Source organism: Sapajus apella, unplaced genomic scaffold (assembly GCF_009761245.1).
Source record: "Sapajus apella isolate SASKATOON/1434 unplaced genomic scaffold, GSC_monkey_1.0 scaffold95, whole genome shotgun sequence".
Taxonomy (NCBI): Eukaryota; Metazoa; Chordata; class Mammalia; order Primates; family Cebidae; genus Sapajus; species Sapajus apella.
This window is the reverse complement of record NW_022437035.1, coordinates 1678842-1701192: the sequence shown is the minus strand read 5'-3', so window position 1 is coordinate 1701192 and position 22351 is coordinate 1678842. Positions and strand designations below refer to the sequence as shown.

The following is a 22351-nucleotide window of genomic DNA, read 5'->3' as shown; positions in this document are numbered from 1 at the left end:
GGTGAGCCGAGATCGCGCCATTGCACTCCAGCCTGGGTAACAAGAGCGAAACTCCGTCTCAAAAAAAAAATTAAATCGTGATAACATTGGCGATAGTTTTCAATTATTAGTTCCTCATGTGAGCCAGGTACCGAATGCTGGGATTTACCCATGCTGTCTCATGTAATCCTCTGGGCCTCCCTGTGAATGAGTGAGTGTTAGTACCATTTTATCCCTGAAGAATCCGAGGCCTAGAGATGTGATGTCACTTGGACAAGGTCACACAGCTCCCAAGAGCCTGGATCAGAATTCACAGCTGTCTGATTTCAAAGGCTGTGTCTTTTTTGTGTTACTTCAATTGCTGTCCTGCGTCTGCTTTTCCTGTGCATGTCAACCCTCCAAAGCAGACACTGCTGCCCCATTTCACAGATGAGGAAGCGGATGTTTACCCAGAGGGGAAGTGACTTGTCCACGGACACAGCTGGTCAGCGGTAGAACCAGGCTTTGCCCCTGAGCTGATTTCAACACCCGTGCTCCCTCTGCCAGACCCCTGAGAAAAATGCACCCTCAGCATGACAGGATGTCAACTTGTCTTTCTGGGAATAGCCATAAGAAGTGGGCAGAGCCCTCTTCATGCCCTTCACCATACATCCATCTCAGCCCATTCTCATGCCTCCTGAGACCCCCAGAAGGGGCCTGCAGAAGCCTGCACCCCTCTCATGAGGCCCCAGTCATGTGGGTACCATTAAAGAATTTGATGATGTCTGTGAAATCCATGTTGTTCTCCAAAATGATGTCGCGGTAGACTTCCACCAGAGCCAGCGCGATGAACAGGACGTAGTGTGCAGAGGAGACATGTTTGGCTGCCCAGATGGTCTCCCAGACCAGGAAGACGTCATCATAGACGAGTTCTGCCAAGACACCGACGCGCGTGGGGAGAGAACTGGCGACAGAGCTCACAGCGTGGCCCTCCCTTGGGAAGCCCCTCTGGGAAAATCCCGGGCAAGTTTTGCCTTACGTCTCTGACCCGGTGCAGTGGACAGAACTCAGGTCAAAAGGCAGGAGATCTGGACTCTGTCATTTGACCACCAGAAACCTCAGTTTTCCCCATCTGTAGGATGGGCTGTGTGAACCAGATGAGTGCTAAGTTCCTTCTGGCTCTGACATTCTGTGAGTGGAGGAACCAGGCATGCGTGGGTTTGTATTATATGGATCTGTCCTTGCTCTGCCCCTTCAACCAGCAACACCTACTATCCCTGCACTCCAATCTCCATTAGCACCCCTGGAGGCCTCTCTCCTTTCCCCTACACACTGGCAGAGGCTGCTGTAGTTTCTGAGTCTAGTGAAGAGACAGAATAGAGTGATGGTTAAAAGCAAGGCTTCCTATGTCTGATAAACTTGGTGTGAATCCTTCCGCCATCACTTGCTGGCAAGGGGACCCTGGGGTACTTACTTCTCCATCAGCCTCTCTTTTTCCTCATCTATAAGTGGGGCGAAGCTGACAGTAGAAAAAGACTAAAGAGCTAATACATATAAATGACTCAGCACAGTGCATGGCACTAAAGCACCATACATGTCAGAGTTGGTTTTTTTTTTTGAGACAGAGTCTCATTCTGTCACAGCCTAAGCTGGAGTGCAGTGGCTCAGTCTCGGCTCTCCGCAGCCTCTGCCTCTTGGGTTCAAACCATTCTCCTGCTTCAGCCTCCTGAGTAGCTGGGACTACAGGTGCCTGTCACTACACACAGCTAAGTTTTTTGTATTTTTAGTATAGACGGGGTTTCACCATGCCAGCCAGGCCAGTCTCAAACTCCTAACCTCGTGATTTGCCTGCCTTGGCCTCCCAAAGTGCTGGGCTTACAGGCGTAAGCCACAGCGCCTGGCCTTTTTTTTTTTTTTTTTTTTTTTTGAGATGGAGTCTCTTTGTTGCCCGGGCTGAAGTGCAGTGCAGTGGTGCCATCCCAGCTCACTGCAACCTCTGCCTCCCAAGTTCAGGCGATTCTCCTGCCTCAGCCTCCTGAGTAGCTGGGACTACAGGTGTGTGCCACCACACCTGGCTAATTTTTTGTATTTTTAGTAGAGACAGGGTTTCACTGTGTTAGCCAGGATGGTCTTGATCTTCTGACCTCGTGATCCTCCGGCCTTGGCCTCCCAAAGTGCTGGGATTACAGGCGTGAGCCACTGCACCCGGCCCATGTCAGATATTATTATAATTACTAACATCACCCCAAATCTGAACAATAGCAACAAGGTACTGTGTTATACATCACTTTTACGTCATGTTGGAAACATGCATGAAATAAACCTGGCCTCATGGGCTTTGGGGTTCTTGGGCTCTGATACGAATGGAGGAGGTGGGTTCAGATCCTGGCTGTACTCGCCCTAGCTCTGAAGTTAACCCTTCTCAGCCTCGGTTTCCTCACTGGTAAGATGAGGATCTTAACAGCACCCTCTGCAGAGGGCCAGTGCAAGACAAGGCAGGCGAAGCGACAGTCTGAACTCCGTAACGTGTGCTTCTCTCCTCCACCGCCTGTGCTGCAAACCCCTCAACCTCATCTCCATGGGACCCTTCCCCTTGAAAGTTCTGCTACCAAGAGTCTGGAGACAGGTCCCCAGTTTAAAGTCTGTACCTCGCTTGAAATCCAGCAGGAACCAGCGGTAGCAGAAGTAGAAGTGAGTGTAGTCCCCGTTCTGATGCATCAGCTCGAACAACTCTGAGTCCAGGATCTGTCAAGGAAGGAAAGGCGGCATCAGCCTCTGGGGAAAAGGTTGGAGCAGAGGAGACAGCCGAATAAATGGTGGTACGGTGGCACACCAGACTCCACATAGCCCTTAACAGCCAGGTGCAGTAGGCCAGGCACGGTGGCTCATGCCTGTAGTCCCAGAACTTTGGGAGGCCGAGGCAGGTGGACCACAAGGTCAGGAGTTTGAGACCAGCCTGGCCAACATGATGAAACCCCATCTCTACCAAAAATATAAAAAAGCCAGGTGTGGTGGCATGCACCTGTAATCCCAGATACTCGGGAGGCTGAGGCAGGAGAAGTGCTTGAACCCAGGAGGTGGAGACTGCAGGAGCCAAGATCACGCCACTACACTTCAGCCTGGGTAACAGAGTGAGACTTCACTTGAAAAAAAAAAAAAAGCCAGGTGTAGTTTCAAAAATGGGAAAGGATCTGAATGCTGTATGCTGTCTCAAAGACTCCCCCCATAGAAATCCTTGGAAGACTCCGCCCATAGAAATCCTTAGAAGTTGCCTGCCCCTAGGTAAGAGTTGTTGCACAATGCACCCTCCTTACCGCACACGGCCCACCTCCTTGCCTTGGTGACCTAATGGGGGTGGGCCCCGTGTACTGCCCACCTCCTTGTCTCAATGACCTAATGGAGGTGGGCCCTTTGCTTATCGCTCACGTAATTGTCTTCGCCCTATCACTATCTTAAGATGACCTCACTCACTAGCCTTCCCCCTGACCTATACCTAATAAATACAGATGCACTTGGATGCTCGGAGCCTCGCCTGTCTCTGCTTACAAGTGGCGTTGGCCCCCCTGCCCAGCTGCGCTTATCCAGTCATTTCTGGTGTCTTGTTTCTTTACTTCTCGGATCCAGTGCCTCAGCACAGCCACAGGGGACACCCCACGACCCTGCAGGGCTGGACCCTACATTTCTTCAAAGAAGATTCACAAATGGCCAAGAAGCACATGAAAGATGCTCAGCATCCTTAGTCCTCAGGAAAATGCAAATCAAAACCACAACAAGGATGGGCGTGGTTGATCACACCTGTAATCCCAGCAATTTGGAAGCACAAGCGAGTGGATCACAAGGTCAGGAGTTCAAGACCAGCCTGGCCAACATGGTGAAACCCCGTCTCTATTAAAAACACAAAAATTAGCCGGGAGTGGTGGTGGGCACCTGTAATCCCAGCTACTCAGGAGGCTGAGACAGGAGAATTGCTTGAACCTGAGAGGTAAAGGTTGCAGTGAGCCAAGACCACGCCATTGGGTTTGCCCACTCCAGCCTGGGCAACAGAGCGAGACTCTTGTCTCAAAAAAAAAAAGCCAGGAGCGGTGGCTCACGCCTGTAATCCCAGCACTTTGGGAGGTCGAGGCGGGTGGATCACGAGGTCAAGAGATCGAGACCATCGTGGTCAACACGGTGAAACCCCGTCTCTACTAAAACTACAAAATATCAGCTGGGCATGGTGGCGCGTGCCTGTAATCCCAGCTACTCAGGAGGCTGAGGCAGGAGAATTGCCTGAACCCAGGAGGCGGAGGTTGTGGTGAGCCGAGATCGCGCCATTGCACTCCAGCCTGGGTAACAAGAGCAAAACTCCATCTCAAAAAAAAAAAAAAACAAAAAAACACAACAAGATACCAATTCACACTCACTAGGATAGTTAAAATTCAAAATGACAGACAATAACAAGTGTTAGCGAGGATGCAGAGAAATTGGAACCCCCACACACAGCTCCTGAGAATTTAAAATGGCGTGCCTGCTGTGGAAAACAGTTCGGTAATTGCTCAGAAACTTAAACACAGAACTTAAAGATGCTACATCCTCCTAAGGATGCAGCAGTTCCACTCTTAGGCGTAGCCCCAAGAAGAATGTGGTGGCTCAGCATTTTGGGAGGCCAAGACAAGAGCATCACTTGAGGCCAGGAGTTTGAGACCAGCCTGGGCAACATAGCAAGACCCTATCTCTAAAAAAAAAATTTTTTTTTTAAATTAGCCTGGCATGGTGGCATGGGCATATAGTCCAAGCTACTCAGGAGGCTAAAGAGGGAGTATCACTTGAACCCAGGAGCTCAAGGCTTCAACGAACTATGATTACACCACTGTCTTCAGCCTGGGTGACAGAGTGAGACCTTGTCTAGAAAAACAAAAGAAAAATATATCCACATAAAAATCTGTACATGAATGAATGTGTGTAATAGCATTACTCACAATAGCCAACAACTCAAATGTCATCAAGACGTGAACGGAAAAATAAAAAGTGGCACACCCATACAATCTAATTTAATATTATCTGGCAATAAAAACAAACTAAGTTTGTTTGTTTTTGAGACTGAGTCTTGCTCTATCGCCCAGGTTGGAGTGCAGTGGCACAATCTCAGCTCACTGCAACCTGAGCCTCTTGGATTCAAGTGATTCTCATGCCTTAGCCTCCTAAGTAGCTGGGATTACAGGTGCCTGCCACCATGCCCGGCTAATTTTTGTAATTTTAGTAGAGACAGGGTTTCACCATGTTGGCCAGGCTGGTCCTGAACTCCTGACCTCAGGTGATCCACCTGCCTTGGCCTCCCAAGGTGCTGAGATTACAGGCATGATCCACGGCACCCAGCCTCGAACTAAGTTTTGATATATGCTGCAATGCATCAAACACACCTGGTGAACCTTGACATGAATATGCTAGATCAAAGAGGCCAGTCACAAAAGGCCACTTATTATATGATTCAATTTATATGAAATGTTTAGAAAAGGCAAATCCACAGAAACAGAAAGTAGCTGATTGGTTTTTTAGGGGCTGGGGAGACAGAGGGAACGAGGAGTGGCTGACAGTGGGTGAAGAGTTTCCTTCCGGGGTAATGAAAATGTTCTCAAATTGGTGATGGTTGCATAACTCTGTGAATATCCTAAAAGCCACTGAATCATACACTTCGAAATGGTGAATTTTACGTCTCTAAATTATATTTTAACAAAACTGTTGTAAGAAAACAGATGGTGGAAGAATACCTCCAGCTATCGGATATGCTATTCAGTGAGGAAAAAAAGCATGTTTGAAAAAGAACGTACAAAAAGAAAAGTATCTACAAAATGATGCTAATGATGGAAAAAATGTACAAATAAAACTGGCAAAGCATATGAACAGGCATTTCACCATCCAAATGAACCAAATATATATATATATATGTATGTATATATATAGAAGAGGCCAGGTGCGGTGGCTCACGTCTGTAATTTCAGCACTTTGGGAGGCCGAGGTGGGTGGATCACAAGTTCAGGAAATCGAGACCATCCTGGCCAACAGCGTGAAACCCCGTCTCTACTAAAAATACAAAAATTAGCTGGGCGTGGTGGTATGTGCCTGGAGTCCCAGCTACTTGGGAGGCTGAGGCAGGAGAATAGCTTGAACCCGGGAGGCAGAGGTTGCAGTGAGCTGAGATTGTGCCACTGCACTCCAGCCTGGCAACAGAGTGAGACTCTGTTGGCTCTAAATAGCTCAGTCTGAAGCCATTAAGCTTTACTTACTGTTACCCCAAAACGTCCAAAGCAGAACTGGACACAGTCATACCTGGATCAAGGACCTCATGTTTGCAAAGTGCGTGTCCATGGCGCCTCCGTGGGGGAAGTTCTGGTTCATCCTCTTCATGAGTTCCGTGAAGCAGCTGAAGGCAAGGGCCTCTGAGAAAGCAGCACAGAAAAGTCAGCTCCCCTGCTGCCCAAGTGAGGTGGTTTGGATGTCTGTCCCCTCCGATTCTGATGTTGAAATATGACCTCCATGTTGGAGGTGGAGCTCGTGGGAAGTGTTTGGGTCATGGGGGTGGATTCCTCATGAATGGCTCGCTGCTGTCCTAGCAGTAACGAGTGAATTCTCACTCTATGGTGTTCACGTTAGATCTGGTTGTTTAAAAGAGCCTGGCACTTCTTCCCTCTCTCTCTTGCTCCCTCTCTTGCCATGTGACATGCTGGCTTCACCGTCCACCATGACTGGAAGTTTTCTGAGGACCTCACCAGAAGCAGGTGCCACTTTGACAAACTTATCAGTTCTAATTTTTTTTGGTGACTTAAGATCTACATGCAAAATCATATTATCTGTGAACAGAGATAGTGTTGCTTTCTTTCCAATCTGAATTACTTTTCTTTTTCTCTCTTAATTGCCCTGGCTTGAACCTAAGGTGGCAAAAGTAGACACACTTGTCTTGTTTCTGCTCTTAGGAAGTGTCCGTTTTTCACCATTGAGCGTGATGGTATTGGTGAGGTTTTTGCAGATGCTCTCTATCACGTTTCCCTTCTACACCTAGTTTGTTGAATGTTTTTATTATGAAAGAGTGTTGCATTTTGTTTTTTCTGTGCCAATTAAGATGATTGTGTGGGTTTTGCCCTTTATTTTGGTAACGTGGTGAATTAAATTGATTGATTTTTGCATGTCAAATCACCCTTGCATTCTGGAGATAAACCCTACTTGGTCATGGCATTTAATATGTTTTAAATCTTGGTGGATTAAGTTTACTGGCATTTTGTTGAGAATTTCTGCATTTGTATTCACGAAGGATACTGGTCTGTAGTTTTCTTGTTATGTCTTTGTCTGGTGTTGGTGTCTGGGTGCCAATGAGACACCCAGTCCTCATATGAGGTCTGGCTTTATTGAATGAGTTAAGAAGTGTTCCTTCCTTTTCTACTTTTTTGAAGGGTTCGTGAAGAATTGGCATTGATTCTTCCTTAAATGCTTCATAGAGCTCACCGGTGAAGCCGTCTGGGTTCATTGTTTTTGTCTGTTTGCTCTCATTCAGGTTCATACAATCAGTGGCTAGCGAAGGGCTGTCTGGGTGTTGAGTATGGGGCACCATGGAACTAAAGGACTTTTGATTCACTGGGATCTTGATGGGTTCACCAGACAGGCCTTCAGAGCACCTGGCTGGAGCCACATTCCATGGAGTCACAGAGTGAGGTTAACCCCTCTGCCACGCAGTGGAAAGGAAACGCACCCCCGGCCCTGAGGCTGTAAGGACACACTCACCATCATCCAGAATGACCAGCAGTGGAGCCAAAAGATCACACATGCCCTGGACATAGCCAATCTCAATGTGTTGCCAGATGTAACTAGAAGAGACACAAGGGGCCAATGATGGCAGCCACGACCTGCCTCTCCAGCCCACTCCCCCTTCCAGTCCTCCCCCTTCGGTCCCCAATTCCTCAGCCTCCTGCCTGCATCCCTGTCCCCAATCTCTCTCTTCAAATATCCTATGTGCAGTACCAGGGTAACTCAAGGAGGTCTCTTTAGGCTCAAAACTTGCACAAGCACCCTGCTGTCTGCTGGGATGTTATCCAAACTCCTTTACCAGGGGTGCAAGGAGAAATAACCGCCTCCCAGCCCATCTTCACATCCTCAAACATCACTTCTCACTGTCTTCCCTCCGGCTACACTGACATATTCACTTTGTACAAATAAATCACAAACGTTTGTCTCTGTAACTTTCCCCTACAGCTCCCTTTGTCAGGAATTCCAATCTTCCCCTTGCTAATGACAGCTTACGTTTACTGAGCCCTTGCTGTATACTCAACCCTCTATTTGCAAACTAGATATGGACCATTATTATCCCATTTGCCAGACGAGGGGCTGAAGCATAGACAGATAAATGACATGCCCCAAATCATACACCTAATAATAAGGGGTAGAGGCAGTATCTGAACCTAGGAGGCCTTACGCAGGGATAGATGATCTTAGCCTCTATGCTAAACGGTTTATTTAGTTTTCTTTTTCTTTTTTTCTGTTTTGTTTCGTTGAGACAGAGTTTCACTCTTTTTGCCCAGGCTGGAGTGCAATGGCACAATCTTGGCCCACTGGAACCTCCACCTCCCGGGTTCGAGCAAATCTCCTGCCTCAACCTCCCAAGTAGCTGGGATTACAGGTGTGTGCCACCACACCTGGCTAATTTTTGTATTTTTAGTAGAGACAGGGTTTCACTATGTTGGCCAGGCTGGTCTCGAACTCCTGACCTCAGTCTCCCAAAGTGCTGTAATTATAGGCATGAGCCACTGTGCCTGGCCTATGGTTTCATTAGTTTTCTTAACTTTGTCAAAATCCATCTCAAAAGGTCACCACCTCTGTGAAGTCTTCCAGGATTTCTCCTTATGCCTTAACCAGGGAGAAGTCAGTTCATTTTTTTTTTTTTCTTTTTTTGAGACAGAGTTTCACTCTTGTTACCCAGGCTGGAGTGCAATGGCGCGATCTCGGCTCACCGCAACCTCTGCCTCCTGGGTTCAGGCAATTCTCCTGCCTCAGCCTCCTGAGTAGCTGGGATTACAGGCACGCACCACCATGCCCAGCTAATTTTTTTTGTATTTTTAGTAGAGACGGGGTTTCACCATGTTGACCAGGATGGTCTCGATCTCTTGACCTTGTGATCCACCCGCCTCGGCCTCCCAAAGTGCTGGGATTACAGGCTTGAGCCACCGCGCCCGGCCAGTTCATTTTTACTTCTTCCCAGCCCTTTTTAAGTGGTACATTAAAATGATATAACACTTATCAGTCTATATCATAGTTTAAAACATTTAAAAGTTATGTACATTCAGGGCAGGTACGATGGCTCACGCTAGTAATCCTAGCACTTTGAGATGCTGAGGCAGGCCAATTGCCTGAGCTCAGAAGTTTGAGACCAGCCTGGGCAACATGGTGAAACCCCATTTCTACTAAAATACGAAAAATTAGACGGGTGTGGCAGCGTGTGGCTGTAATCCCAGCTACTCAGGAGGCTGAGGTAGGAGAACTGCTTGAACCCAGGAGGCGGAGGTTGCAGACATCCGTCTCCATTAAAAAAAAAAAAATAGGCCAGGCACAGTGGCTCAAGCCTGTAATCTCAGCACTTTGGGAGGCCAAGGCAGGCGGATCACGAGGTCAAGAGATTGAAACCAACCTGGCCAACATGGTGAAACCCCTTCTCTACTAAAAAATACAAAAATTAGCTGGGCATGGTGGCATGTGCCTGTAATCTCAGCTACTCAGGAGGCTGAGGCAGGAGAATTGCTTGAACACGGGAGGCAGAGGTTGCAGTGAGCCGAGATTGTGCCACTGCACTCTAGCCTGGCGCCTGGCGACAGAACAAGACTCTGTCTCAAAAAAAAAAAAAAAAGTACATTCATACTATGTTATACAATATACAATCCATTAGGTATTACTAAATTGTTAGCAGTCATTAATTCTGGGTAAGTGGCACTGATGGGCAGAGATGAAAGAAGTTTCTCTTTCTATCTTATGAACTTCTAATTCCTTTGATTGCCCAGGCTGGAGTGCAGTGGTGTGATCACAGTTCATTGCAGCCTCAACCTCCCAGGCTCAAGCCATCCTGCTGCCTCAGCCTCCCAAGGTAGCTGGGACAACAGGCACACACCATCATGCCTGGCTGATTTATTAAAACTTTTGTAGAGATGAGGTCTTGTTATGTTGCCCAGGCTGGTCTCGAACTCCTGACCTCAAGCGATCCTCCTGTCTTGGCCTCCCAAAGGGCAGGAATTAGAGTTGTGACTGATTTAGATTTTTTTTTTTTTTTTTTTTTTGAGACAGAGTCTCGCTCTGTCTCCCAGGCTGGAGTGTAATGCCATGATCGCGGCTCACTGCAACCTCCACCTCCGGGTTCAAGCAATTCTCCTGACTCAGCCTCCTGAGTAGCTGGGATGACAGGTGCGCACCACCACGTCCAGCTAATTTTTGTATTTTTACTAGAGACGGGGTTTCACCATGTTGGTCAGGCTGGTCTCAAACTCCTGACCTCCGGTGATCCGCCTGCCTCGGCCTCCCAAAGTGCTGGGATTATAGGTGTGAGCCACCGCGCTGGCCGTGATTTAGATTTTTAACAAGTGTGTGTTACTTTCACATGTTTAGAAATATCAACAATAATTTTTCATTATTTTTTTAGACACGGGGTCTCACTCTGTCACCCAGGCTGGGGTACAGTGGCACAACTGTACAATGGTACAATCACAGCTCATTGCAACCCTCACGCTATCCTCCTGCCTCCATCTCCCGAGTATCTAGGACTACAGGTGCATGCCACTATGTCCAGATAAATGTTGAGTTTTTGTTTTCTTTTTTAAATCATTTTGTAGTGATAGGGTCTCACTATGTTGCCCAGGCTGGTATCTGCTTTTTTGAAGTCTGTGAGGAACTCATGTGGCCTCAAGTGATCCTCCCACGTCAGCCTCCCAAAGTGCTGGGATTACAGGAATAATATCTTTTTAGTGAACAGTAATAAGCCATCTTAGATCTTGGCTTAAAGAAAGAAAAAGAACAGATTCAAGAGCCAGAGAGTCGCGGCTGAGTTCCCGCTCAGCCATTGCCCAATGCCCACTCAGCAATGAGGCTCTGCCTGGAGCCTCCACATCGTCCCGTATAAAAGGGGTTAATAGTCACCTCGAAGGGTGGGGGAATAAGTGAGTGATGATAGTATAGGACTCAGGACAGTGGCTGGTATACAGTAAGTGCTAAATAAGTGTTCTATATTATTATTGTTACTACATTTTCATTGTGGGCTAAAATAGGATTCTAGGTGAGTATGATGCCAACTTCAGAAGCTGAAATAACTTCTAGGTGGGCCCCCTGTGTCCCCATCTCACCCCCTCATCCCATCCCCCAGATCCCCTTGCTGCCACCAGCCACCTGCACATGATGTTACGCAGCTTCTCCAAGTTGGCGGGCGTGAAGTACCAGTAGTTGCGGTCACACCTCTGCACATCCTTCTCGATGCGGTGCAGGTTCACCGTGTACAGGTCCAGCAGCTCTGGCTACAGGCCACCAGGGCGGGGGATGAGGGGAAGAAATGAAAAATTACATCTGACTCCCCACGGGGGGGCAGCAAGCCTATTTCCTCCTCCTAACCTGTTGTCACTAAAAATACATCTCTCACCTGGACCAGTTAGGTGTTTGATTTTGTTTGTTTGTTTTCTGAGGGGGTGGTTTTTTGGTTTTTGTTTCTTTTTTTTGAGACAGAGTCTCACAGTGTCACCAGGCTGGAGTGCAGGGGTACCATCTCTACATCTCCCTCCTGGGTTCAAACGATTCTCCTGCCTCAGCCACCCAAGTAGCTAGGACTACAGGTGTGAGCCACCACGCCCAGCTAATTTTTGTATTTTTAGTAGAGATGGGGTTTCACCATGTCAGCCAGGATGGTCTCGATCTCTTGACCTCATGACCCGCCCGCCTTGGCCTCCCAAAGTGTTGGGATTACAGGCGTGAGCCACTGCGCCTGGCCAGAGGGTCTTTTAATTTGCAGGATGAAAATTCTCCCTCAGAGAGTTACCACTACAGCTGGAAATGAACCCTCTCCCTGCTGAAAACTGGACAAGGGGAATGGAAGAACTGAATAGAGGTCAAATTCTGGTAATGTACTGGCCTGGCTGCCTTGAACATTAACCTTAATTTTGAAATGGCTCAATGATATGGCAAGAAAATAAGAAACATTTAAGGAAAAGAAACCCATACTTAGACACATAATCGCACATAAGACCAAAAAAAAAAAAAATCTTAAAAGTAGCCAAAGGGGCCAGGAACAGTGATTAATGCCTGTAATCCCAGCACTTTGGGAAGCTGAGGCAGGCAGATCACCTGAGGTCTGGAGTTTGAGACCAGCCTGACCAACATGGCAAAATACTACCTGTACTAAAAATACAAAAATTAGCTGGGTGTAGTGGCACGCACCTGTAATCCCAGCTACTTGGGAGGCTGAGGCAGGAGAACTGCCTGAATCTGGGAGGTGGAAGTTGCCAGTGAGCTGAGATCATGCCACTGCACCCCAGCCTGGGTGACAGAGTAATGCCTTGTCTCAAAAAAAAAAAAAAAAAAGTAGCCAAGAACAAAAAATTATCTTTAAAGGAATGACAATTGGACATCTGACTTCTCAACAGCAACAATGGAACTTGGAAGACAGTGGAACAGTATCTTCAAAGTCCTGAGAAAACATCCCTGCAATCTTGAGTTGCATATTCAGTGGAACTCTTTCAAGAATGAGGGCAAAATGCATACAACTCATGATGAATACAAATGAGAGACTCTGCTAAAGGAAACTCTAAAGGAACTTCACACAAAAATGCAATGATCCCAGACTAGAGGCCTGCAGTAGAAGAGAAATGAAAAGTAAAAATGTGGATGCCACTGAAGTATGTGGTTCATCTAAAACAAAGAGTAGGCTAAGGGAAAGGAAAACGTGATGATACAAAAGGCAGCTCCCGACCAGGATGGAGGAAGACAGTGAATGACAACGACACATCAGTGCAGTGGAGCGCAGGGCCTCAGTAGTGTTTTGGAGAGAACTCCTTAAACACACAGAACAAACAGAAAACCTGAGGAGTCTGAATGTTCGAAAAGAGATTTAGGAAAATGGTAAAGACTTCTGGGGGTGAATTGACTTTAAATATGCAGGAAACTAAGAAAAAGCAAACAGGAAAATAAAAACACATCTGGAAAAACTTCGGTTTTTTTGCAGGAAAGACAAAAATTAGAACAGTTTACTGCGTGGCTTATGTATTATACTGTTAAAATAATGCAAGTGGCCGGGCGCGGTGGCTCACGCCTGTAATCCCAGCACTTTGGGAGGCCGAGGCAGGCAAATCATGAGGTTAAGAGATTAAGACCATCTTGGCCAACGTGGTGAAACCCTGTCTCTACTAAAAATACAAAACATTAGCTGGGTGTGGTGGCATGCACCTGCAGTCCCAGCTACTTGGGAAGCTGAGGCTGGAGAATTGCTTGAATCTGGGAAGCAGAGGTTGCAGTGAGCCGAGATCCCACCACTGCACTCCAGCCTGGCAACAGACCAAGACACCGTTTCTAAATAAATAAATAAATTAAAATGCAAGCACTGACATTTACAGTATATGCATGAAATATGATAACACTATACACATTTCAATCATTACATAACTATGTTAGAAGGACAGGGATGGGAAGGGGTCACGTGTGGTGAGAGCTGGGGGTTGGGAGGAAATGAGAACTAAACCATCCTTTTTGTTTTGAGATGGAGTCTTGCTTTGTCGCCAGGCTGGAATGCAGTGGCGCAATCTCGGCTCACTGCAACCTCCGCCTCCTTGGTTCAAGCGATTCTTCCACCTCAGCCTCCCGAGTAGCTGGCACCATGGGCGCGTGCCACCATGCCCGGCTAGTTTTTTTTGTATTTTTAGTAGAGACGGAGTTTCACCAAGTTGGCCAGGATGGTCTCGATCTGTTGACCTCGTGATCCACCCGCCTCCGCCTCCCAAGGTGCTGGGATTACAGGCGTGAGCCACCGCGCCCGGCCGTCATCCTCTTTCACAGTGGGGAGTCACTAGAAAATGTCTAAAACTGAAAGAAAAAATGATCAAGCAGCAGCAATGCCAGTGTGTCAGAGACATGGGGTCAACACCGGATAATTTGGGCAGAATAAGTAAATATGATTGCTTCTGCGGAGGGTTAAATGGGGTGAGATGGGGCAGGTATCTTCTGGGTTTTATATTCAGCCTTTTCTCGGTGTTTGACCCTGGAGGGGCTTGCCTATCTGTGAAAGAAATAACAAGTTCTTTTAAAAGATAAATGAATACGACCCTCCCTTTCAAGTGATGTCCTTTGGTTTAGTCTTTCCGGTAAGGAACCAAATCTGAATATTTGCAAGGAATTAGACTTAAGTCACAAGGAAGGCTACTGTTGGCTGGGTGCTTCCTACGCAGCAGGCACACCGGGCTTTAACTCATTTGTTCTGAAAACCACTCAGGAAAGGAAGTAAGAGACATATAGGAAAACTGAGGCTCAGAAGCATAAAGTGACTTGCCGAAGGTGGGATCTGAACCCAGCACTGTTGACAGCAAAGCCTGCCTTTTAAAAATACTATATTATCTTCTCTCCCAAATGGGTTTCTACAGTGAATCCTCCATGGTGGAAAAAAAAATGCAAGGAACCAGAGGTCTGACTCCTGGTTCATTCTGGATAACCGGCTTTTCCCTCCCTCCTGCAGCTAGAAAGAAGGAAATGGAATGGAAGGTTCTGGTGACTTACAGAGTAGGTGACACCGCTGGAAGACACGGGGGACACCTCATTGGCAGAAGTAGTCACAGCCAGAGAAGCCAGGGCAGGGAAGAGACTCTCCATCTCGGGCTCCTCTGAGAGGTTGTCCTCGCTGTCCGCCTGGCCATGTTTCTCTGCCTCACTGCCCCTCCAGCTCTCCATCACGACATCGTCCTTTTCAGGCAGGGCCACGTCCATGCTGCCCGTGATGGACATGAACTCATCCATGCTCTCATTGGCCAGGAGGTCGCTCTCCAGGCTGTCCTGCACGGCCAGCTCCTCCCGGGGGGCCTCATCCTGGGATGTGGTGGCCTCGCTGCTCTGCCTGTCATCCACACTGCCATCCCCAGGGCGCAGCACCGGGGGAGTGTTCCGCTGGGCGTCCAGGACACTGTCTTCTGTGCTCAGACTGGGCTCTGAGTGCTCTGAGAAGCCTGAAGAGAAGTTCTGCGAGGAAGGATGACCCGAGTCTGGGGAACAGGTGCCGTTCACTAGGTTCCCATTGGGGATCTTGGGCTGTTTCTCCTCCGATCTGCCTTCAGCCTCCACCTGCTCCACCTCATCCACAGACTCAAACACCTGAGGACAAGGTGCACAAAAACAGATGGACCAACATGTCCACGGCAGCACTACTTACAGCAGTGACCTAAATATCCAACAACAGGTGATCGGCTTAAATACAGATCAAGCATGCAGTGGAATATCATACAGCCAGTGAAAAGAGTGAGGCGAAACAAGGTGTAAGATAGGCTCCCATGTGTGACAAATAAGAAAGTGATCTAGGCTGTACATGGTGGCTTAGGCCTGCAATCCCAGCACTTTGGGAGGCTGAGGCAGGCGGACTGATTGAGCCCAGGAGTTTGACACCAGCCTGGGCGATGTGGTGAAATCCGGTCTGCAAAAAATACCAAAAAAATGAGTGTGGTATTTTGGTGTGGTGGTGCACACCTCAGCTACCTGGGGGGCTGAGGTGGAAGAATCACCTGAGCCCGGGAACTCAAGGCTTCAGTGAGCTGGGACTGTGCCACAGCACTCCAGTCTGGGTGATGGGAGTGAGCCACCATCTCAAACAGCAATAAAAAAGTGATTTATGTGCTTGTGTATGCATAGAATGATCTAGAAAGAAATAAGAAAGTACTGCAGTTGACTCTGTTTTGTTTTGTGTTTTTTTGAGATGAAGTCTCGCTGTGTCACCCAGCTTGGAGTGCAGTGGCACAATCTCAGCTCATGGCAACCTCCACCTCCCAGGTTCAAGTAATTCTCCTGCCTCATCCTCCCAAGTAGCTGGAATTACAGGCATCTGCCACCATGCCCAGCTAATTTTTGAATTTGCAGTAGAGATGGGGGTCCACCACGTTAGCCAGGCTCGTCTCGAACTCCCGACCTCAAGTGATCTGCCCACCTAGGCCGCCCAAAGTGCTGAGATTACAGGCATGTGCCACCACGTCCTGCCTGCAGTTTGCTCTGAGGACGGGTAATGGGGAATCAAAATAAGGGGAGACAGTAGCTTTTCATCATACGGACTTTTACCATGTGCACATAATTTTATCTTTATGTATGTATGTGAGTATTTATTTATTTGAGATGGAGTCTCGCTCTGTTGCCCAGGCTGGAACAACATATAGGATGGTATTTATGTACACATTTAAAAAAATTTACCAAACATTGCTATATATTATCTACATATTTCTGTGTCTGTACAGTCATACAGAAGGTTTTGAAAGAAACACTGCAAACTGAAGATAGTGGTGTTATTTCAAGGGAGGGCAGGCAGAGATTAAGGATGATCAAAGCAGACGTTGACTTTCTCTGCAACATTTTAGTGTTTTACAGGGGTGACAGATCCACATATTTCTTTCATCACTAAAAAAAAAAAAAATGATGTTTAATGCCAATATAAAAAGCTAAAACAAATAAAGCAAAAAGTGACCTGCAGATGATGGACACCCAAGCCCCATGACCCCAGGCGGAAGGGAGGGACATGGGTGGGAGGGGGCGGGGACTCCACAAGGTCACCTGTGTGCTGCTGCTGGAGTCACTGTGTAGGCGGATGTTCTGGTGGCCCGAACTGCAGCTCTGAGAGGACTGAGAGAAAAAGGAGCAGGAGGGAGGGAGGGTGAGTTTGCACCCTGTCCAGAGCAGGACGGCCGGGCTGGGAGCCAGAAAGTCTAGTTTCATCTCTCTTCCTAGCTTGCCCAAGTCCTCTCTCACAGCGTCAGCTTCCTAGATGTAAAATGAAAGGGGGGACCACTCCCTGCTTCCTGGAACCTCCTCAGAGACTACTTTGACCTCTGGGTTCCCACCTCTCACCGCTGCAACTAGAGCACCCCACCTTTAACTGCTCTGTAGTTGAGACTTCTGGCTAATATTTTAGTTCAACTCACAGAGTAACTGGTTCTATTCATGGCTCCATTTTTTTTTTTTTTTTCACCTGATCCCTGTATACATGGTTCTGCCCTATAACCTCATAGTCCGTGCCTACTCTGACACTAGGCTTGGCCATGTGGCTTGCTTTTGTTAATGGGGTGTTAGCAAACTTGACTCAGCAGAGGCTTCAACCCCCGCTGTGCATTTCTTTTTTTTTTTTTTCTATCTCAAAGAAAAAAAAAGTAGATTTTTTTTAAATAAAAGAAAGAAAAATAATAATAATAATAAAAAAAGAATGAAGGAGAGGAAGAAACAGGAAGAGAAAGAGGGAGAGAGAACAGGGGTGTTGCTTTATTGCCCAGGCTAGAATGCAGTCTAAAAATGGGTATGCCTATAATTGTGCTTAATAATAGAGACATGAAAAAAAAAACGAGGGAAAAAAATAACAAACAGGCAGCCAACCAATATTTCATTTCTGCTGTGTATTTCTGCTTTCTCTCTACGGCATCTGCTTTCACCATGAGAGCATGGCTGGGTTAACCTGCTGGGCAGTGACGCACGTGGAGCCCAGCTGAGTCACCCCAGACAAATAAGAGAGCCCGATGGAGATAAACAAGTGCTTTAGTTGACCAGCTACAGGCAGCTGGTGCCAGAGTAAGCCTCAGCCAGCCCAGCTAAGAACAGAACTTCCCAGCTGACCCACACTGACTTTTGGTGGTTGGCTGTTACTCACTGTTATTGTGGCAACTGATGACTGATACAATCACTGCTGAAGAGAATTAACTTTTTTTTTGAGATGGAGTTTTGCTCCTGTTGCCCAGGCTGGAGTGCAGTGGCGCGATCTCAGCTCACTGCAACCTCCACTTCCTGGGTTCAAGTGATTCTCTTGCCTCAGCCTCCCAAGTAGCTGGGATTACAGGCACTTGGCTAATTTTTTTTTTTTTTTTTTTTTTTTTTTTTCTGAGACGGAGTTTCACTCTTGTTACCCAGGCTGGAGTATAATGGCGCGATCTCAGCTCACCGCAACCTCCGCCTCTTGGGTTCAGGCAATTCTCCTGCCTCCGCCTCCTGAGTAGATGGGATTACAGGCACGTGCCACCATGCCCAGTTGATTTTTTGCATTTTTTAGTAGAGACGGGGTTTTACCATGTTGACCAGGATGGTCTCGATCTCTTGACCTCGTGATCCACCCGCCTCGGCCTCCCAAAGTGCTGGGATTATAGGCTTGAGCCACCGCGCCCGGCCGGCTAATTTTTATATTTTTAGTAGAGACAGCATTTCACCATGTTGGCCAGTCTGGTCTCAAAGTCCTGGCCTCAGGTGGTCCACCTGCCTCGGCCTCTCAAAGTACTGAGATTACAGGTGTGAGCCACTGTCCCCAGCCAAGAATTACCTTTTTTCTGAGCTCCTACTTTGGGCTGTTAAACTTGAGGTTCTGGGAAGTCAGACAAGTCTGTCTGGGTCACTGGAATATTCCTGATATCCCAGGACATTCCCAGTAGTACCTGCACGTAGTAGATGCTCAACAAGCATTTGCTGGATCAGTGAGAGTCAGGCAGTGTGCTGGGCACTTTATATACATTGTCTTGTCTGGACTGTACACAAACCTCCTCTACACCTGGTTATTCCCATTTTACAGACGGAGAAAACTAGGCCCAGAAGAAGAAAAGGTACTGGTAGGACACCCCAGAACCATAAAAGGTGTGACTAGAGTTTGAACTCAGGTCTGATTCCAAAGTCACCCCCCTCTTAAAGAAAAAGCCAGGGCCGAGACTGTCACCAGGCCCCAGGTACCCAGCCTTCACCACTCTTAGAACAGCCCAGTGAAGCAGACCCCAGCCCCTGGCTCCCCGAGGCCAGCCGCCCATCACCTCGTTGCTGATGGTTGAGTCCCTGTGCATCATCCGGTGCAGGTGGCTGTCCAGGCTGGCCCCGGAGGAGCATTTGGCCAGGGCGGCCGCATGGGACTCCCGCTCCCTCTGCCGCACGATCGCCTCGCAGCCCAGCCACTCGGCCATGGTCTGTGCGTAGCAGGCATGCATCTGCTCGTCCACCTGCCAGGGTAGATGCAATGTCACCTGAGGTGTCAACAGAGGGGCCCCGAGGTGTCAACAGAGGGATAATATATTGGACATATCTGGTTAAATAAAATACTGAAATGAATCTCATCTTGATGAAATGTCATGGAACTACACACACATAAAAACATACACAAGCAGATGCAAAATCTGCTGAAGTCCCAGTAAGGCCTGTAGTCTAGCTAGTTGTATTGTGCCAGTGTTAATGCTCTGATTCTGACAGTGTACTTTAGTTACGTAAACTGTTACCACTGAGGAAAGCTGGGTGATGGGCACCTGGGACCTGTTACTTTTTGCAGCTTCCAGTGAACTTATAATTACCAATGCTTCTCGACTTATGATGGGGTTATGTCCCAATAAATGCATCCTAAGTTGAAAATATCTTAAGTCAAAAATGCATTTAAGGCCGGGGGTGGTGGCTCACGCCTGTAATCCCAGCACTTTAGGAGGCTGAGGTGGGTGGATCACCTGAGGTCAGGAGTTTGAGAGCTGCCCGGCCAACATGGTGAAACCCCGTCTCTACTAAAAATACAAAAATTAGCCGGGCATGGTGGTGGGCATCTGTAATCCCAGGTACTTGAGGGGAGGGGGGAAATTGCTTGAACCCAGGAGACGGAAGCTACGGTGAGCCAAGATCACACCACTGCACTCCAGTCTGGGCAACAGAGCGAGACTCCATCTCAAAAACAGAAAAATTACATTTAATACCCTGAGAAACCCATCATGAAGTCAAAAAATTGTAAGACCAACCATTGGAAGTTGGAGACCATTTATATTTCAAAATAAAAAGTTCAGAAATATGAATTGCATATATTTCTTTTTACTTTTAAAACATCACTATGAAGACATTTAAAATTATCCATGTGCTACAATAACCAAGACAGAGTGGAACCGGCAGAAGGCCAGACTCATAAATCACCAGAACAGAAGAGAGAACCCAGAAACAGACCAACACATATATTCCCAACTGCTTTTTTTTTTTAACAGTGCAAAAGCAATTCAATGGAGGAAGGACATCTTTTCAATAAATGATGCCAAAGCAATTGAACACTCATAAGCAAAAAATGAACTTTGACCTAAATGACACACTATATTAAAAAAAAAAAAAAAAAAAAAACCCAAAAAGCAAAAAAAAAAATAAACGGGAAAAAAAAAAAAAGAACTGAAAAGATTTTATGTCAAATGTAAAATAGACAACTTTTAGGATAAATCATAGGAGAAGATCAAGACCTAGGGCTAGGCAAAACTTTCTTAGACTTGACACCAAAAGCCCAATTCAGAAGAGGAGAAATTGGTAAACTGAGTTTCATTAAAAATTTCAAAAAATGTTTTGCAGAAGATCCTGCTTGGTACAAGGTGAGAAGTTACAGACTAGGAGAAAATATGTGCAAGTCCCATATCCTAACAAAGGACTGTTGTCAGAGTATATACAGGACTCTCTAACTGTACAGAAAAAAAAAAAATCCAATTAGAAGGTGGACAAAAGACGTTAGCAGACATTTCACCAGAGAAGATACACAATGGCAAATAAACACATGAAAAGACCTTAAACTTCACTAGCCATTTGGAATATGCAAATAAAAACAATGAAATATCATTTACACGTGTCAGGTGGCTGAAATTAAAAATAATGACAAGGCAAAAATCTGGTGAAGATGGAAGTATGGAGCACTCCCATTTTGCTGGTGGACATATAAAATGGTACAGCCACTGCAAAAGGGTGGCACTTTCTTTTTTTCCCCTTAGAGACAGTGTCTCCAGATGTCGCCCAGGCTGAACGTGAACTCCTGAGCTCCAGTGAATCTCTTGCTCCAGCCTCCTCCAGCTGGGACTAACGGCATGTGCTATTGTGAAAGTTTGTAAGTTTCACATAAAACTGAACATGCAACTACTATATGACCCAGCAATTACATTCTTCATCATTTATCCCAGAGAAATGACAATTTATACTCGTACAAAAACTGTACACAAATATTCATTACAGTTTGGTTAGTAACAGCCAAAAAACTAGAAAAAACTCAGCTGTCTCGCAGCAGGTGAAAGTTAAACTCTGCTACATCCATATCATGGAATACTACTCAGCCATCAAAAGGAATCAACTCTCGATACTCTCAACAACTTGGATGAGGATTTATGCTGAGTGAAAGAAAATCAATCCCAAAATGTTACACACTGGATCATCCCATTTTATAACATTCTTGAAATGACAGAATTATAGAAATGAAGAATATATTATTAGTGATTGCCAGGGATTAGGGCCAGGGTGTGGGTATGGGGGAGGTGGATCTGGCTCTATAAGACAACATGGGGATCCTTATAGCATTAAAAGTGTTCTGTATGTTGGCCGTGGTGATGGACACAGATCTACACGTGAGAAAACTGTAAAGAAAACACACACACACACACAGAACAAGTAAAACTGGGAAAGTCTGATTAAGGTGAGTATATTACCTCAATGTCAATACTCTGGTTCTGATATCTTACTGCCTCAACGTTTTGCAAGATGTTACCAACAGAAAAAAAATTGGGTAAAAGATGTATGAGATTTCTCTGCATTAATCTCTTACAACTGCATATGAATCTACACTTAGTCCCAAATTTAAAGACGTAAGAAATCTCTATGTGGCTTGTGTTGTGTTTCTACCAGACAGAGCCGCCTTCAGGTTTCCATCTCCCCTGTGTCTCCTGCCCCTCCTTGGTCCAGCATGAAACCAGAGCTCCCCAATCCCACACTATCTGGCTCCTTTTGTTGCCAAAGACCCCAGTGCCCATGGCGGGTAACCAACCTCTTTCCTTTCTGTTTCCGTCATCCCGAACTGGTAGTGGCCCAGGAGGAAGGGCCACACAGCCTTGCGGATCTCAGGCTGGATGCCCCCATAGTAGATGAGGCGCAGCAGCTCCTGCTCCTCGTAACTCTGTGGTAGGTGGGGAGGAGTAAAGAGTTTGGTCAACAGAAAACCAGGGGTGGATTTAGTAGAGATGGGTTTTACCATGTTGGCCAGGCTGGTCTTAAACTCCTGACCTCCAGTGACTGGCCTGCCTTGGCCTCCCAAAGTACTGGGATTAAAGGCGTGAGCCACCGCACCCAGCCACCCTGAGCTATCTTCTTTCTTTCTTTTTTTTTTTTTTTTTGAGACGGAATCACTCAGTCACCCAGGCTGGAGTGCAGTGGTGCAATCTTGGCTCAC

General features: G+C 46.8%; 1 protein-coding gene across 2 annotated transcripts in view; it reads right to left on the bottom strand.

The window, feature by feature from the left end:
* SGSM1 (small G protein signaling modulator 1) overlaps window positions 1-22351 on the bottom strand; it is a 61491-nt gene that overhangs the window by 3473 nt on the left and 35667 nt on the right. For both annotated transcript variants that reach the window (XM_032256687.1, XM_032256688.1), the window contains 9 exons: window positions 21950-22078; window positions 18957-19139; window positions 16735-16803; window positions 14710-15297; window positions 11347-11471; window positions 7711-7793; window positions 6265-6374; window positions 2607-2703; window positions 723-890 (listed from right to left, as the gene is read on the bottom strand). In XM_032256687.1, coding sequence (XP_032112578.1) covers window positions 723-890; window positions 2607-2703; window positions 6265-6374; window positions 7711-7793; window positions 11347-11471; window positions 14710-15297; window positions 16735-16803; window positions 18957-19139; window positions 21950-22078 — 1552 coding nt within the window. The remainder of the gene's footprint in view (window positions 1-722; window positions 891-2606; window positions 2704-6264; window positions 6375-7710; window positions 7794-11346; window positions 11472-14709; window positions 15298-16734; window positions 16804-18956; window positions 19140-21949; window positions 22079-22351) is intronic.